We start from the raw sequence: 18603 nt of genomic DNA on the forward strand, positions 1-18603 counted from the left end.
TATTTAAAAACATTTAAAAATTGATTATATATCAGTTGCTGTAGTTACTGGTGATATGCCTGAAATAGGGCAAACACTGATGTACCAAAATAGAACAACTTTCCGTAGAAATAACGTTCGATTTGCGCTATTAGATTGACGTAAAAATAAAACTCGAAACGATTATAAAAGAATGCGTGTCTGGGCGTAATTGAAATATGAAAGAAACGAATTGCATAACGACACGTACTCGATTGTGATTAATCGTTACGAGTTTTGTTACTGGATACCCTCGGCGCTTAATTATCACAATGCAATCACAATTGATATTATATCGGGAGAAATGACAATTTTCACGATAATTTTGTACGCATACGGATCGAATAAAAATTGTTGAAGCATTACAATATTTTTCCTAAAAATAAATGCTCCTCTAAGAATGGTCGACGAAAGCTACTTCCTTATGGAAGTGGCCTGTGGGAGGAAGCAGGACGTGATGTTTGAGAAAGACTGCGTTAAAGCAACGATATTTATTGTATAAAACAAACGTATCCTCAAACAGTTACACGAACGTGTAATTCTACCGTTGTTTCTCTCGGTAACGATAACATTCTGAAATTTACGACATAGGTACGAGTCGATGGTTAAACATCTGGCTCACACTATTAGATGCGAGACGTCCGCGGTGTAAGCGGCTGGCGATAATCTGATATCATCAGCGCGAGAGATTGGTCGTTGACGGATATCGCTGTCTCCTGGCCATGCACGGCCAGGACTTCTTGGTGCCACGTTAGATCTAGCTACCGTGTCCACCGCTAGGCTCACGGTCGTAGGATCGTTTAGGCCGTTGCTTTGGATCCTTCGTTGAGCGGCTATCGAGGCTCGCAAGGTCTTCCGTTTCTGCGTTTGAAAGAAAAAAAGAGCAAAAGGTGCTCGATTAGAGGGAGCTTCACCGAAAGCTTTAATCAATCGAAAGAAATTTGGCACTCGCTTCTTTGGTTGAACTAAATACTATAGGACTTACATGTTATAATGCGATATTTCGAAGTACAAAACTATAATCATACTTTTGCGGCTCTAATAATAGCGTAGTAGTAATCTGAAGCTTAATTTTAAACATGACGAAGCCGACTTCAAAAATACTTAATGCCAGATAAGTGAAGCGATTTAGGTGCAAGATACGACGTGACGATTGGTCACCGAATTTCCTTTCAACGATCGACGTCGTATTTTGCACCGGTTTTAGTAGAAGCCTGACTACTTGTATCATCCCTAAAGCATATGTAGCGGAACTTGTGCTCGAATCTATGGTGTGTGTTTATTGGACGATCGTGTATTTATATTGTTACTAGGTCTCATAGTATTCCCACGCGTCGCTCCTACTTCGTCCTGGCTGCCTGCGGTTTACTGATAAACACAGAATTCTGAGGAAAGGACAGCGAAAGATATCGGAAAGATGTTTGATTACGCCAATGGAACTGCGCTTAGGTTTCTTTACCTCGATCGCGCCTCTCCATTTGTCCGCAGCGTGTCTCGCCAGTTCCATCTTCTTTTGCTTGCGGATCTGGTGTTTCTTGTACGCCACCTCGATGATAATCAGACCGATACCACCGATGATTCCGACACCCACGACTATGAACACACCGGCCATGTTCTTCAGGCCCAAGGTGTTGGGCATTTTCTCGAACTGCTCGCACTGTTGCACGTTGCCCTGGAGGATCCAATGTTTGTCGAGATCCTCCATGAAACCGCCTGAAGGTGCGGAATACGGTATAGTAGGTTCGTAAATTCTTGGCAAGTATACAAGTGTACAAGTACATTAATGAAAACTTTGCGTGACTTTAAAGTAGCCTCTAACTGTTTAGAGCAACGAGCGACCCTTACTTTCGTGAAAGTCCAAGATGGCCAGGGTCACGGCATCAGCCCATAAAGACCCCTTTTGCAAGCCAATTCCATAACCAGACCGACCAAACAGTTCTCCAGCTGTTACCAATTCGCAGTCCTGGGCAGCCTCGAATTCCAGTCGAGAACTGTCCCAAATGAAGGCCATAAGTTTCCTGCGAGTAGATTGTTCTCAATGCAACTGATTTCCAGGCGACGACATCAAGAAAAATTTTGTCAAGGCCTCGTTCGAGCTCCCCTACCCAATTTTTATATCTCTGATAGCGTCTTCGGCAGTGTCGTAATTGTTGGCTTCCATCGTGCGATACATGTTCGACAGCTCGACCTGTCGACGGAAGTACATGTCCACGGATGAACCCTTCACCGTGGCGCACGTTAGGTTCTCCATGGTGTTTCTGAGCTGCGAACGTAACGTTAAATTTCCGTCAGCCGTGCAACATTTCTGCTACCTTGACTAAAATCAATACTCAACGGCAGCAATTGTAACGATAGCGTATTCCGCGCGATATATGCATCGAATGCAGGGATTTGTCCTCGACGAATCAGATCGAGCTACGTTAGCTACGTTAGCTACGTCGTTTGGAAAACATTTGTTAAATTTGTTGTATTCTTACTCGAGCGTCGTTGATCCCAGTCAATTTTGTTTTTGGTCGTTCCAACACCAAGAACGCGGCCAGGTTGGCAGTGTAAGATGCCACAATAATCATCGCGAATCCTGCCCAGACCATGCCCAACACGCGAGCAGAGAAGCTTCGCGGAGTACCTGGGAAATCGTCGAGAATCGAATCGTCGTTACGTACATATATTCATGAAATGCTTCGAAAAGTCTCGTTATCGCGACGACGTATCAGGGGGCACGAGAATATCGATATATTTTCACGCAATTACGTTTCTGTTGTCCCTTGTTTGATCGATTTAATTACGCTTCGGTTGGCAAAAGAAGATAATAGCACTCGCTATAAATACATTTCCCGAAGGTTCGACACTAATGATCGCCGAGAAGTTACGCTGCCCGAGGCAGTAACAAGCAAAGTACGTGCATTCTTCTATTCGCGGAATGACAAAAGGAATCGATTTGAGTACGAGGAAAAGAAATGTAATTGCACTTTTCCATGAAGAATTAGCATAATTGCGCTTTCCACGTGTATCGTTGCACCGATGGGAGACAGGCAAGGTCGTTGGAAGGACGGATCTTGTCGTACAATTTGTTTCTCCGTCATTTCGATCTATTTTCAACCAGGAAACACGGTCATTCGGAATTGTGTACCCCATCCTGTCGGTAATTCGATCCTAGTAATTCAATTAACTGGGTAAGCATCGCGAACCTTCTCCGATGCCACTGTTGAGCAGGACTCCCCAGGCGAACCAAACGGCGCTGGACAAGTTGAGGGCGTCCTCTTCGGTACCGTCAGTGTTTGCTAGCTTGAACCTCCCGAAAGGCGAGAACCGGTCGAGGAGGTACAGAACTAGAGCCACTACGTGCACCGACACCATCACCAGTATCCAAAGGGTGTTGCTGAATGGTTGGAGGAACGATACCAGGGTCGACGATCTTGATGGCTAAAGATCGACGCGTCTTTTTAATATCGTTACCATTTCTATACTTGATACATCGTTTGCTCCATGCGTATACCGTACCTTCTTTTCAAGAATGGTGATGCCCTGATACTTGAAGGGCTTGCTGAATTCGATGAACTCTGCGCGCTCCGGATTGATCGTTAACGGTGCAACGATCATGTCTGCTGTCTCGTTGACCAGCTCCCCGATCAGTCCTGTCCACTCTTTCTTTCCTCCGACTGTAGAAATCCGTAATCTTTTAACTTGAGATCGTTTTTTAAATACTGCGTATATTCGTGGAGGTTCTTAAATTTACTTGTGATATATTTACTTAAATAGCTTCACGCCGCACCTGAACTATTTTTTATCACGTAGCTGCCGAATTGTCCATCGGGGGAGAGGGCTAAGCTGTAGGTGAAATTGATAGTTTTCGACAGTTCTTTCAACAAGTCCATGCAGTATCCCTTGCAGCAGAATGTTCTTGTCGCTGAAAAACGTTTAAACGAGTTGCAGAGAGTAGCAAAAATATGCGTAAAGGATTGTTACTCGATGCAAGATCAATCTTACTGTATAATCTTACTATCGTGTTCGGTAGCGTTAAAATGAGGGCACAGAATCTCTTCTGGCAGGCAGGGTTCACCGTCGGTGATTTCACGAACGTAGACAAACGGCTTCTCCTCGATTGTGAGCACTTTTAAGTGCGTAGGGATCATGAAACCCTCCGGTTTGGCGCTTACTCGGCCAGGCCACGTTATGTTCGACTCATTCACGCTCAGCTTCATCTTGGTTCCATTCTGCGACATCGTAAGACAATAAACTCACCGATAACGAACTAATATCCAAATTAGACGAACATAGACTATTTTGTTAAAAGCGATAAGACACGTGGGATATTATGTTTTGGCTGACAAATTAGATATGTTATAACTAAACATGCGGATTTTGTGCATTTATTTAATTTTCTATATTATTGTACGTCATAAATGCATATAATCCACAGTCTAGCTATGACTCATTCATTGGCTTCTCATTTATCTCGTAAGAAAATCAAATTACGTTTCGAGAATCCCTTAATATGCAGTTGTTTTGACTCGACGCGTTCTAGGGTGGGAAAGCAGTGCCTGTATTATCGATTACGAATGAAAACCTTTGCTCGAAGGTGCCGAAGTGTGAACAAAGTAATTTCAGTCTACGATCGTTTAATCGTTTCTAAGCAGAGCGCGTTGCTTACAGTTGGATAAAAGTACTGTCCAACGGAGACCCGTTCACCATTCTCCTTGATGTTAATGATGTCATATTCGGCGAAGATGCGGTCTCCGTTGTCGTCGAAGGCTACCCTGCCGGTAGCACCGACTGGCAATATTTGCTTGCGTATATACCTAAATAAATCAAATATAATAACATCGAAGCAGTCCAATTTTTTTAGCCTAGATATAGTACATTCTATCCTAGTATTTAATTTCATTTTCCTAACTAAAATTCTTATATTTATTCAACAGGTACTTTTATGTACGAGATCGAATCGTTTATTAGAAACAATAGCATGCTTGTACCGATCAGATTCTTAGTCGCGAATAGTGAAGACAAAAGCGTACTGAAATAGCTTCTTCCCAGTCTCCCATATGGCACCCGAGTCTCCGCAGTCCTTGGGCGCCACCGTGATCTCCTCCGACTCGTTCATCACCCTCAAAGCTGACACAAGGATCACCCTGGAACATACATTTCACTGAATCACAGGTCCACGCGGACAATGCTCGCACACACAGACATCCTAACGTTTAAAGTACAGCGGTTTTGGTGAACAATTCGGAATGTCCACCCGGAGAGATTTTGAAAGGTGTACTAGGAGGGTATAGAGATGTGATCCAGTGATCTGAAATCAGTTGTACATTGCTGTGAAATCAAGGTGCGTGTTTCTGCGTAACGCATGCAAAAGGTAGCATCCGGAAACAGTGTTTCTCGAACCTCGTGCACTCGCGGAAGTCTTATTGAGATTTATTTAATACAATGACGATCAAATCCTTACGGATCACGGATTCCTAGGGATCTATAGACCGCAGTTCGAAAAACCCTGATTTAGAACATCAAAAAGGACTTTCTCATCTTTCGAGAGGCAGATCGAAGAGCTGCATAAACTAGGTCTGGGACTACTAATCCTCGAATCTAAAGTGAGTATTAATGCAATCTTCGCTAGAAAACCTATTCGAAGTACGTGTTGGAGTATATATAATTTAATGTTTCGCTGCGCTTTTGTTCGGGATCTGACCGTGCCGTTTTGCGCACAATTATTTTTCCGTTACCTAAATATATCGTCTCTATGGAAATAATAAAACCTGGTTGTTTTATTTGCCTAAATATTCAACTCAATATGTATCAGGGAATATATCAGGGAAATTTGAAGAATAGTCCCAGCCCTAGGCGAAAGAAGCGGCAAAGTCTTCGCATGCACATGTATCGAGCGTCTTTGAAATACATAGTAGAGAGTATGGTGGGTAACTTTGTCTAGACACGAAGCTACACGTGACACGGATGCGCAGACGTCAATGTAGACTTAGAAAAGGACTGACAGGCTATCTTCGATGTGAGCCTTCTCTTTCTCAGCGTTAATTAATTTCAAGCCGAGAAGACCTTCCGGTGCATTGGGCGCATCTAAGGCTTGCTCCGTCACGATCCAAACGTATCCTGCGCCGGTCATGTTCAATGCAGCGGCGTCTTGGAAGATCACGCTGGCGTCGGTCTTTCTGTCGTCGATCGGAGAAAAGAAACCCTTGAGATTCGAGTGATTCAGGGTACAACGATGCGCTAGAAGAAACGCGTACTCACGAGGCGTACAAGAGGCAGACTCTGGCTTGCGCGTTCTTCATCTCTATCAGCTGGTGCATGAAGCTCTCCAAGCCAGGTTCGAACTCGATAACAGACTCAACCTGTTTGAAAAGACGCACGAATGTTGCAGCATCTATTTTTCATGTGATAGATACGTTGTAAATATAATAAACTGGAGATTATGGATAATCCCCACTAAAGTTGACAGTATTTCTAGGGAGCATATGCATTAACAAGTTTCCCCATTACGAGTTAGGGATTATATAAAATTGCCGGTCAATTTGATAAATGGGATTATGCATAATCACGTCGTATCTTTGTTCTATTAGAACAGATACATTCTATACATTTTCTATACAGTAACCACCCTTTTCTCTCGTGAACTTTACCCGTTAAAGATTCTAAGCACGAAGACGGGAAGCTTTCAGACCCACCTGTACCTTAATTTCGACATCATCCTCTAAGTTTTGAGAAGTGGTTTGAAACCGTCCCAGCAAGGCACGGCCGTCCGTATCGGAGCTATGGATGAAGATCACCTTCATGTAGTTGAAGTGTCTCAACAAATCCACCCATACGTCTGCCTGGTGCGAGTACGGCGGTACCGTGCGCAGAAAGGAGACGTGAATGTTCTGCAAGAATAGAGATCGTACTTAATTGATGTTCAACGCGCAATTACATAATAATACCGGTAACGTGATAATGACGCAATGGAGGTATTATCGGCAATCTCATTTACGGAAAAACCGTTGAACGAGCTGCAATCTTTTCTGATTTTTCTCTGTAAACTCGTCGACTTACTTTATCCGAGAACGCCGAGTCTCTCGACGAGATCCCTATGACGGGAATGTGATAAAAACCGCTGGTGTAGGAAACAGCTGCTGGCGACAGGTCTCCCGTAAGAGGATGGGACACCACCACCGCGTAGACCTGCTCGGCGATCAGAGACTTGCACACGCTGAGTGCCATTCTAATTGGATTAGAGTCCATTTGAATCACCGTGTGCTTATAGGTCACCCCTTTGCTGACGTATTTCGAATCGAAGTTCAGATGCTGGAAAAACGGGACAACGAGGATATCCTTTTGCCATTTCGCGCTGGTAATTTCGATGAAATTGTGCACTGCCATTCGAAAGTCTCTGGGCATCTGGATTATTAGATTATTACAATGACCCATACAAATCTCAAAATATTTTATTTCTATTTAAACATTCTTAAATTATAATCCGTGATCATATGGTTCCTTTATACTATGAAGTATTGAATAATCCTCTGAATTTGTTAACAGTTGCATAATAAACATGGTAACCTTACCGAGACTTCCAAGCGTCAAGGTTATGGAAAATCACTCGACCTCAAAGACCTTCGAACGAATCATCGAGGTCACGTATAGTAAACACCGAAGCTGTCGTCGAGAGGCTTTCGGTTGGTCTACGTTAACGAATCTACTTTGGGAAAGGCTCGCTCGCGCGTTACTTACGTCGATTGTTTTCCTGAAATGAGTTTTGCTCTCCTCATTGGACAATACACCCCCGATCTTAAAGAGGGTGGGATTGTTGGCCTGGTGTGCGGCGAGTCCATTGTACACCTCGTCGTTCGCGACAATTAGGAGGAGGAATAATAAGGCTCCTTCGTATTTCGCCATCGCGCGATTCGATCTGCGGCAAACGATAGATTCGAGGAATGTTTGTCGAGCAGCTGAAGGACAGAAGAACAGAGATCACAAAACCGTGGCGAGCGATAGGGCAAGTGCACCGGACAATATTATCCAGATAACAGAATTTTCTTTTTGCAATTTTATACGAATAGTTTTCTATGGACAGATCGAACTGTAACACGAATGGAGAAACAAGTTTTCAAACAGGTGACGTCAAGGGGATCCCTAAAGTGACTCATCGAAAGGACTACCGAGAACAGCTTTTGTATCGAGGATATATCACTGCTGAGGAACGTCATCCACTGGCGAACAACTACCTTCACCTTAGCTTCTAAACAAATGTGAATAACAACTCAGTGAACAAAAAGGATCTACGCCTCTATTACTGTCCTCGTGGATCATCTGAACGTACCGAATCGGGGCCACTCGCTGAACGTTCACGCGACTCCCAGCGATTCTAGCGTCCGAGGATTCATTTGGAAACTGTTCACGCCCTTATCGGAGTTCCCCAGCGAACGGACCCAGCGCCAACGTCGAGCGCGAAGGTGGATCTGAGACCGAACTCGGAGACTCATTGATCCGTTCGGATGCTGCGCACAGACTCCGTCCCCACTATCGCAATTTTAGGGTGTTATTGTATTTTTTCAGGGGATCTATACATTCGTTAACAACGATTCTCCGTTTGTTACCCCTTCATCTCTTCTGTATCGCGTTCCAGGACTTCCAGCAATCGATTGGCGGGGTGAAAAGGGGAGATGCGTCGAGGGACATTTAGGAAAATTGCAGTCAAAGAGCATCGAAGATAGTAATTCAATTAAATCGTTTAATCATCCTTCTTTGCGATCGTACTTAGGCGTTATTATAGGCGTTATTCATTGTTGTTCACTTATGCCGTTTGCGTTCGACTGAAAGTTCAACCACGTGAACCTTCGTGAACCAGTCAGGACTGTCTTTTGTTTTCCGTAACACAGATGTTTCGATCGATACTTCTCTTTATTTACAAATATTGAGATTACGACCTGAAACCTTATTTTTATCGAAACAAAGTATAGCCTATGTCCTTCCTTAATATCCAATCTATCTCCCTTGCCTAATTTCATCGAAATCTGTTCAGCGGTTTAGGCGTGAAAAGGTAACTAAGTTACTTTCGCATTTATAACATTAAGTATGGATTATCCTGGCAATCAATATTTAACATAGATTAACAGTTTCCTTTTGTATAGTGTATTAGGCTCATCCGGTATTTGATTTGTACATTCTTCCTATGAATTTTACAGCCTTGATACGATCTAAGTCTGCTAAGTATACAAATTATCGTTCCGATGCTTCTACGAAGAGCGAACCAAGAGCGTCGTGGACGTCGGAACCTTTGAAACTTTTAGCGACCAGTGACGTCTTCCTCGAGCTCGTTCCTCCTTTATGAATAATTACCCCCACCCTCTGCGACGGTCGTCATCGACAGTCGGTGATGTCTGCCAGACAACACGCGATCCCAGAATCGAAGAATCGCCGCGTGAATCACGGTCGTGGCTGCGGATCGATCGCCTGACTCTTCAATCCTATCGAGCCTGGCAACAGACGCATATTATATTATAGGTAAATAAGGAAAATGACCGAGGATAGGTTTAACCCTTTCTTTACTGGCGGGACTTATAAGTATTAATTAAACGCTGTGAAACCTATTGCGACTTTCAAGTCCACTTCTATGAAGTTCGTTTTTAATTGTTGGATGGCAGCACAAGCTTCTTTTCTTTTGGAAGCTTGTTAAAGACAATTCCATAAAATGGTATAAGACCAAGATGGACGCCTAGATTATAAAAACTTTTGAGAGATTCAGTAAATAAAGGGTTAGCTGATTCGTAAACGCGAACAGAGTAGTTTGAGACTAGTTTATCCCTTGGAGCCACTCTTCTCATCTGCCAATACCGCGTATCGAATTTTTCCGAGTGTCCCTGACCATTCGAAGACACCTAAAATCTGTGGTAGCCTGCGGTAGAACCTACCACAGGCTACTACATACACGGATTAACGTATAAGAAAATGATCGAATACAGTATTTCTGTTGTACATTAAGCATTCCAAGCGACCAAGTACGAGAGGAAGCGAACATTAAGCGTTTAAAGTCGTGGGTTCGGGGGTGGAAAAGTGGGTCGGTCGCAGGACAATAAACCGACAGCCTCATATTGTTTCCAGCCCCACGTGGTGGCGACTCGGCCGCGAGATGCCAAGCGCGTCGACGGCTCGACCGTGTATCGATCCCGTAAGTTTCCACTCGGTGGCGACCTCCTCTGCGTGCGCAGCCCTTTCATCTCGGTTATTTACCAAGCACCCTTAGACCGAGTAAGGAGACTCCTGGAGAACGTGTAAATGGTGAGGGGGAAGTCGTCGAAGGGCAGGTAACCGGGCCAGAAAACACGCAAGAAACGCAGAGAAGGGTCGCGCTCGTCCGCTGGAGAAACGGAAAGCAGTCCTGTTCGTAACGGGTTGTCGAATACCATCGACGACGAGACGAGAGGACGAGCCCTGGGGGGGTTGTACGTGGTCGGAGCTCGCGAACAGAGGACGTTGAAGCTCGCATCGAGGCGGACCGGGAGCAGAGGGCGTCGAAGCCAGTCGAAGGAAGACAGTTTGCCGTGTTAAGCAAACCGAGAGCGTAAAAGCAACGTAACTCCAATGTATTACGGTCCCCCTCGCGCTAACGAAGCCGTTGAAATATGTCGCTACCACGAGAATGGAGCCTGCAGGATTCGGTCGAGCGTGACACTGTCGCCTGTGCGACAGCGTCGCAGGAGATGGTCGGCGCTACCGTCATCGACGAGAACATGAATCAACAGAATCAGCTGGGCTCCCTGTTGTCGATCCACTCGGCTCCCGTCTTCGACCTGAGCAACGGCGTGCCGTCGCCGAAGAGGCCAGCCTCGCTGGCCGTCCAGGCGACGGCTACCTCCACCCCTATCGTGCCGCCCCATCTCCAGAGCCCGGAGACGATCGAGGACGAGGACAACGACAACCTCCTGACGATATCGAGCCTCACCGCCAGACCGTTGATAGCCAAATCGAGGGAGCTCAGGTCGACCAAGTGCTCCTCCGCGAAGAAAAGGAAACCGAGAAGGTACGAGACCAAGAAGCCCAGGAACATCACCTATGTACCGTTGGACGGCGGCTACGGATGGGTGATCGTCTTCGGGGCGTTTTTCGTTCAATTCTGGGTGGCTGGCCTGGTGAAATCCTATGGAGTGTTGTACGTCGAGGTCATGGAGACATTCAAGGACGCCACGGCGTCGGTCGCTTCCTGGATACCAGCTATTCTGTCCTGTCTTTGCCTCGCACTGGGTAAGTTATAGAGGCGGGCAAAATTCTTATCCAAACGACTCTTTATATCTTAGACCTTGAACCAAACCTGGAACGATAATTCATATACTTACAATTAGCAAACTCGGATCTTATTCGAAACCAAATTATAACGAGAAGAAAGAGTAATATAACTATGGTATCCGAGAAACGTCGCGGCTAGATCGTTATACGTTTACCTGCTTCGTCATCTATGACTCGAACAAAAATTTTGCCCATCTCTGAGTAATCGTCGGTTCGATTTCCGTCGGATCGATCCTCGACGAAAGCCTCGTGTTTCGTATCCTTGAACGTGTCGTTTAACGGATGTTCGTATGTCTTGCTCCGTACGCAGCGCCTGTGACGAGCATGCTGTGCCAGAAATACAGCTGTCGGACGGTCGTGTTCATCGGGGGATTGTTCTGTGCTTTAGGATTAACGATAAGTTACTTCGCCACGAGCTTGGTGCATCTCTTTTTTACATTTGGAGTCTTGACAGGTTCGTGGAGAGATCGCATGTGCTTTGATTTGTAATCCCATCGTGCCCATTTGTCGGACGTTCGTACGTTACATTTGTGCAAGGCCAGTCTAAATGGGTATCGCGAAATTTAACTGGTACATTACGCGCCTGAAAGCTGATGGAAATGTGCTGATAGCCGCGCATCGAGAACGTTTCACTTCGAGATGCATCTACGTCAGACGGTAACAGGCATTGATCATTTTTAGATAGACACAGAGACTGTTATATCGTCTATGCATTATTGTCAAGATATCGTATCGACGATCTCGCATAATTACATATAAAGTATTAAAACTTTGATATATCATGACTTTGAAGTGCATCAGAGCAAACGCTTTGCGAGCCCAATTTTGTCAAATTCTTTTTCTAAACGTCGAGAGACATAGAGTACCATCGCATTTTTGTGATGCCCATTTAGGCATGTCCTCTGCATAGATATATACACGTATACGTATATGTAACGTTATAAACGATGCTTGTTACGTAACGAAGCGCAGACACTGCGCTAAAGTAAAAATGCGAACAGGAACCAGATACCCGTACGATACGCAATATTGCTGAAACACGTTCGGAATATTGCCTTGCATATTTCGAGAAATATTTCTGAAATACACAGAGAATTAATCTTTCGAGAACGTTCTGCAGTTTCTAAAAACACCCTGTACGTGACATAGCTCATTAGCGATGGAGGACGTGTTCACGATTGTTGAAGATTAATTATTCCGTTCGTCTGCTTCCCTATAACGAGTAAGTCGCGAACACGGTTAAATAAATGACCCGTGAGATAATATTTTTATGCTACTTCCTAAAATATTACAACAATTTAAACATTTAACGCTAATATTTCTTGGGGCTGGAATCACTTATCAAACTTTTTTAATGAAATACTATCAGCTCGGGTTATAATTAAATCTTCGAATATCTTGTACACTGATCAAGTACATGATTACTCATAGCACTTGAATAGTGTTTCGCGATAGTACTCGAATATTGAATCATTTCAACGATGCTAGTCCCACCATTCCTGAAACGAACGCTTTCTGCTATATTGTACGAGATGAACGTGTGAACGATGGGCAGATTACTTATTCTCCGCTTGGAGTATAACTTGTGAAAACAGGTTCACCGCGAATGGGACGATTTCAGGTATCGGTGGCGGTCTGTCGACGACGCCTGGCATCATCATCGTCTCCCAGTATTTCGACAAGCACCGCGCCTTGGCGAACGGGATATGCGTATCGGGCACAGCGGCCGGCAGTTTCGTGTTTCCTCTTCTGATCGAGGTGCTGGTGGACAAATTCGGTTTCCACGGGACGATCCTCCTCCTTGGCGGTTGCATGCTCCACGTATGCGTGAGCGCAACCCTCTACCGACCGTTGGAGAACAACTATGCGCCCGAGGACGTCGCGCAGGTGTCGGTGAAAACTGAAAAGATCGAGATAGCGACAACGAAGGGGCTAGGGACGACGAAGCAGCAGAAGCTGGACTTGCTGTTCGCTAACGACGCGACCACCAAGCACAATCTGTTGAACGAATTGTTCCATCAGAATGGCGTGGTGGCCGTCGAGTTGACGGACAGCGAGGAGGAGAAGGACGTGATAGGCGAGTGCCTCAGGATGAAACCCATCTCGAAGATACGTAGCTCCAGTTTATTGCACAGCGTCGAGGATCTGTCGACGGACTCCACGTGCGTGTACAAAGCCAGGTCGTCGTTGAGATCGTTGAGATCGTCGGTGACCGCCGTGTGCGCTCCTCCCCAAACCGAACCTCCGGCCCAGGAGGGACCGAAGACCATCGTCCAGAAGATAATGAAGTACATCGATCTTTCTCTGTTGAAGAATCCACAGTTCATCATGATGTGTCTATCGGTCAGTCTCATGTCGACTGGAAGCCCTTACATGCTCTATTATCTGCCGGCGTACGTCCACGCGGCCGGTTACACGAAATCGGAAGCGGGCTACCTGGTGGCCATTTCCGCCGCTCTTGATTTGTGCGGACGACTGGGTCTCGGTTGGCTCTCGGACCTGCAGCTGTTCGATCGACGGAAAGGATACATTGGAAGGTACATTTAACGAGAAATAGACTCCCCTTACCGGTAGTTGATCACCATTTAATTTGTACGAGGATTCCTAAGACGTCTCCTTTTGAATAAAATACTCCCAGCTAGCTTCTTCGGGACTGTAACAAAACATTGATATAGAAAGTAAAAGATATTGTAAAGCTTGTCGCATTTTCAATTACTAGGGTGATCAAAAACTGGTAGAAATTCAACGTTTGTCGTCCGCGAAGTAGGATTCCTAGTAACGTTTTATATTGCATTATTACGAGAATAAGAAAATGAAAGAGGTTCATTCTGATGATTTCTTAAATAAAGTATTAACTTCTCGATAAATTTTCATATATAGATAAAAGAACATTGAAATCATAGCACGCCGAATGTACTGGCATTACACAAATGAAGTATATTACTTATATAGCGAGATATAAACTACTGATGCACAAACAGAAATGTACTTCTAGAATATTCTGGAAATCTTCATGTAACGTTTCCGTAATGTCTCAGCAGTATCGTCTGAAATGTTGCAGAAACGTTGCTGCAACTTGCACAGAGGCGGGCATAAACACGTTGTTGCGACAACTAAGAAAATACTCCATCAAATATTTCAAATCTTACACACAAAAATATTTCTGCAATGTTCCGTGCTGTATGGGTATGATTTTCATTATTCTTACGAAACATAACGCCAAGTAATGTAAAAGTTTAATTATGAAAACAGAATCAACAGATACGTTTTCGTTATTACGAAGAGGAATTTATTGACATGTCTGCTTGTTTTTCTTGTCCTGTTTAACAGCGTGGTGGGTGCTGGAGTAGCTGTGTTGGCGATCCCGATGGCTCATTCTTTCTACGTGCTAGCATGCTCCGTTGGCATGTACGGATTATGCCTGGGTTGTTGGTTTCTCTTAGTTCCCGTCCTTCTTGCTGACCAATATGGAACCGACAAAATATCCTCCACCTATGGTCTCGTTAGGATGTTCCAAAGTGTTGGAGCAATTTCTATTCCACCTCTAGCAGGTATTTAACTATGATCTACGTTTATACCTGTAACATTCGTTTAAAAGGTTAATTACGTTTGAATTGACGAATTCAAAGGTACTCGATTCTGCGTAGTTGTTGCTGAGGTATTGTTCCATGGCTGTACTCCGTAATTAACGTCGGCGATATTGTCGTTGTTAACTAATTTTCAGGTTACCTACGCGATGTAACTGGAAGTTACACCGTATGTTTTCTCTGCATGGGAACTTGCATGGTCATGGGAGGTCTACCTCTGCTCCTGGTTTTTAACGAAGTATCGAAATCATCGAAGATTACCGTTAATGCCGAGAACGGTAATACGCAAGGAGAGGCGACCGTGAAAGAATAAAGATATTTTGCGAATGTGATTAACGAAACGAACGAATGTGTAATAGAAAACTAATAAATCGCAACATTTGTCGCTACAATTATTCCACTATGATGTATTGCTTGGTTCAGTTGTATTCGAAAAAAAAAAAAAGATTTACGATAAATACCTCGGTCGCGGCAGGTAAGGGTGATTTTCTTAAATTTTTATAAATGCACGTATCTAGTTTATTGGTAAATGAACGTTCTCATTTACACTGTTCACGTTTAAGTAAAAATCTTAACGTAGGATTAAAATCGTTGTATGTACAATGTAAAGAACTGCTTCTAAAACTGATTTACAATTGTAATTTGCCTTATATTATACATTATATATAAACAGTATGTACATCATATTTACATGTTACATTATGATTATTTGTAGAAAACGAAGAATTGCGGCAGGTTCTGCGATAAAAAAAAACAATCTTAGTACGAAATACATATTTTTCATACAAACAGATGTAATTAAACACAGTGATCTTTAATAAAAGTTATATTCTTTTCACTTATGTCGCCTTGATGTTTATACTTGGAAGATAAATTAGTATAAAAAAAGAACGATGTCCGAGAAACTCGATAAACTGTTACGCGATATTAAAAAATAAAGTATAAAGAATTTATCACAGAGTGTACATTATTTTTAAAATTACAAGCAGTCGATAGCAATCTACTTTTCTGTTAAAAAGAATTATTTATCATTTCTATGAATTAATGTTATTCATCCATCCATAAAATTATGTAATTCTAAGTTAATGCTGCAGTGTTGTTAATTAATTACATGTGAAAAATCATTATATCAGTCTAGTAATAATGGATGATATTAATTCTGATAAGAGACACGTTAGTAAGTAAAAAGAACTTAAGTTGGTTTCCAGGCTACAATGCTCATTTTGTTGTTTAATTCTTGTAATATTAGAGAGCATGTGAGTTGCTTCTCTGGTGACAAACCATTGATTCCTTCCATTTCGTCGTCGTCATCTAATCCGTTACTGCTTCCATTTTTCCCTTTCCCTTTCCCTTTTCGTTTCTTTTTTTTATTTAGTTGTCGGCAGTCTATGTCACTTGCAGTGTCTGTTGCTTTTCTGATCTATAGCGAGTAAAGGTATCTTATGTACCTCGATTTCTTAATTATGTATTTAAAATTTCAAGTGGATAAAGTCTTACTTTTGCACTTTTCTTTGACTGTTTGTCATATTCCAAAGCATCATAATAATTTGGTTTCTCTCGCTTGATTCGATTGGTACGTCTGGTTTTCATTACTCCGCTATCAGGACTAGGAGGGCTTTTGATAGAATTACGTCTTGCATTAAAAAAAGAATGACCACATGGACATGCTTTACAGGCAACGGGTACCTTAATAAATAAATTTATTAAATTCATATACGATATATCAAAACTATATTTTAATCGTATAGGACAATTATAATGAAACATTCTTTATATACACATAATGAGAGAACAATATATGCATAAATAATGCATAAATGTAAAATTAATTCATTCTAATAAAAATAATTTATGTGTTTACTATCACAAAAATATTCAATTCACAAGGGAGTACTTGGCTAATAACCAACAAAAGCATTTTACCATTAAATTCTATGGAAAATTACCTGCTGTTCACATTTGGGACACCCTTTACTGATTGTTTTCGTCTTTGCCATATTACGGAAATATATTTCATAAAGGATAATATTATTTCTAATTAAAAAATTTGACTAGGAAAAGTATGGTTAAACCATATAAAAATATAATGACATCAGAGTATGAAAATAGCCTTTGTAGCGGTGAAAACACATTTTAAGAGCTCTCACTGTATCGTTAGATGCTTTTTCTCTCACTCAACATCACGCTAATAGGTAATGACAGCAGTAATGAACAAAAGGAACACAATAAAACTAATTCGTACTTCAATTGATAGATGGCGGTAGCAGTCAATTATGCGAATAAGCCAATCACAAAACTTTGTCGTTTCAATTGCGAAAGGTGTTTACGTTTACAATAATACTCCTATTGACGCCTATGATCGAGCTTCTTGATTATGAAAAAAATATTTGCTTTTTATTACAATGATAGATGCAGCATCTTATGGAAGATGATGAAACATAAACTGAAATGGTATTGCAGCGCACTTCATATACATATTGGGGCGGTGACTCTGAAAATCACATTCAACCTAACCATCGAAATTAATAATGGTAGCCAACGTAAAAAACACTTTCCAATGTGTTCCTATTAAAACATTTTTGAAGCCTAACTGTACTTGATACTCTCGTTTAACAAGCTCTTCTATGCTCTAATCCAGCACTTGCAGCGAGACATTGAACTATTTTCTTAAATTAAGATGATGTTGATAATGACTTAAGGTCTTGTACTGTCCCTGAAGTGTGTATTGATTTTCGAAGTTTTAATAACAACCAAAACAATTCAAAATTAGAATTCGATTTATCAAGATAAATTAGATACTGCAATATCTATACACTTCGAGTCCATATGACGTAATAATTTGTTAAATGTTCTCTGAATTGAATAACAACGAAATATTTAACCCAGAAGTATTGATATACACTTGAAAATATATTCTGATTAGTCATCCTTCGTCAATATTTTAGCATAACAATTGGACAATAATATTAAAGCGTAACTGTAATTTCTAATTGCAAAGTAAATTCATAAGTTTGGTCTTAAATGTATTATTCAGTCAAAGAATGATATCTTTTTTCTAGGACAATTTTCTTATCAGTTGCGTCAAGCTTTACTACAACTTTTCATATATGTATATATTTTATCTAATGATATCGAGAAATTCAAAAGAGACGTCCCTTAGATCTAAACTAGTCGACGCAAACAAATAACTGTGTTATGAGTACTTGTCCCCTCGACGACTGATTGTGTAATTATTATTTAACCGTTTCCCCGATTGCGTCAATGCATGTAAATACGACGATGCTTTTAGTAAACGAGTCTCGAACAACTTTGTTACGTTATTAAGTCGAATTATTTCTTTTTTTCTCACATCAGACTGAATTTACAATACTAATCTAAATAGTTTACGAATATCCTTGGTAGATAAAAATGTGGTACGGTATTTCATTTAAACCTTCATTAGCAATCGACAAACAAGAAAGACGATCGCATTTTTCTATTAATGTTAACCAACTTTCTCGTGTATTGGTAAAATTGGGTTTTAAAGCGGTATCACGCGATTCGCCATAGCCGTATTTTTCCGCGCCGTTCAGTATAATTTCTGCCTCAATGTCTTGCTCCTTCTCGATTCCCTCGCGTTACGATTCTTACTCGGGTTCATTAATTGTGCAGTCTGTCCCGTTGCTCTGATATTATTTCTGTACTCCATCGGAAAACGTTCGTTCTTTCTGTTGTTCGCTGTGACTGA

At 42.2% G+C, this 18603-nt stretch overlaps 3 protein-coding genes across 13 annotated transcripts; 1 reads left to right on the plus strand and 2 right to left on the minus strand.

Moving 5' to 3' along the window:
* Positions 1-494: 494 nt before the first annotated feature.
* LOC128881277 (glutamate [NMDA] receptor subunit 1) lies at positions 495-8485 on the minus strand. 8 transcript variants are annotated; one of them, XM_054132194.1, is made up of 18 exons: positions 8327-8485; positions 7738-7915; positions 7060-7311; positions 6696-6890; positions 6262-6362; positions 6006-6179; positions 5034-5147; positions 4670-4817; positions 4019-4232; positions 3791-3925; positions 3520-3677; positions 3207-3441; positions 2496-2644; positions 2124-2281; positions 1864-2036; positions 1478-1731; positions 1329-1403; positions 737-879 (listed from the first exon to the last, which is right to left on the minus strand). In XM_054132194.1, exons 2-17 carry the CDS (start codon positions 7900-7902, stop codon positions 1359-1361), a joined length of 2670 nt encoding a protein of 889 aa, XP_053988169.1. In that variant the 5' UTR covers positions 7903-7915; positions 8327-8485; the 3' UTR covers positions 737-879; positions 1329-1358. The 8 variants fall into 8 exon arrangements, 7 of the variants coding, with proteins under 7 accessions (XP_053988166.1, XP_053988164.1, XP_053988165.1 ...); XR_008458032.1 differs by having other exon boundaries at positions 798-879; positions 1329-1386; XM_054132191.1 differs by lacking the exon at positions 1329-1403 and having other exon boundaries at positions 495-879; positions 6702-6890.
* Positions 8486-8937: 452 nt separating this feature from the next.
* Positions 8938-15718, plus strand: LOC128881278 (monocarboxylate transporter 12). Of its 4 annotated transcripts, XR_008458033.1 has the most exons (7): positions 9024-9510; positions 9989-11247; positions 11600-11743; positions 12911-13826; positions 14620-14840; positions 15014-15351; positions 15592-15718. XR_008458033.1 is itself a non-coding variant. In XM_054132199.1 (6 exons), exons 2-6 carry the CDS (start codon positions 10629-10631, stop codon positions 14637-14639), a joined length of 1824 nt encoding a protein of 607 aa, XP_053988174.1. In that variant the 5' UTR covers positions 8938-9510; positions 9989-10628; the 3' UTR covers positions 14640-14777. The 4 variants fall into 4 exon arrangements, 3 of the variants coding, with proteins under 3 accessions (XP_053988174.1, XP_053988172.1, XP_053988173.1); XM_054132199.1 differs by lacking the exons at positions 15014-15351; positions 15592-15718 and adding an exon at positions 14351-14475 and having other exon boundaries at positions 8938-9510; positions 14620-14777; XM_054132197.1 differs by having other exon boundaries at positions 15014-15718.
* On the minus strand, positions 15501-17496 carry LOC128881287 (UPF0547 protein C16orf87-like). Its single transcript, XM_054132207.1, has 3 exons — positions 16823-17496; positions 16374-16562; positions 15501-16296 (listed from the first exon to the last, which is right to left on the minus strand). The coding sequence occupies exons 1-3, from the start codon at positions 16871-16873 to the stop codon at positions 16069-16071; spliced, it is 468 nt and encodes a 155-aa protein (XP_053988182.1). The 5' UTR covers positions 16874-17496; the 3' UTR covers positions 15501-16068.
* Between the last annotated feature and the right edge of the window lie 1107 nt (positions 17497-18603).

Source organism: Hylaeus volcanicus, chromosome 8 (genome assembly GCF_026283585.1).
Source record: "Hylaeus volcanicus isolate JK05 chromosome 8, UHH_iyHylVolc1.0_haploid, whole genome shotgun sequence".
In the NCBI taxonomy this organism is placed as follows: domain Eukaryota; kingdom Metazoa; phylum Arthropoda; class Insecta; order Hymenoptera; family Colletidae; genus Hylaeus; species Hylaeus volcanicus.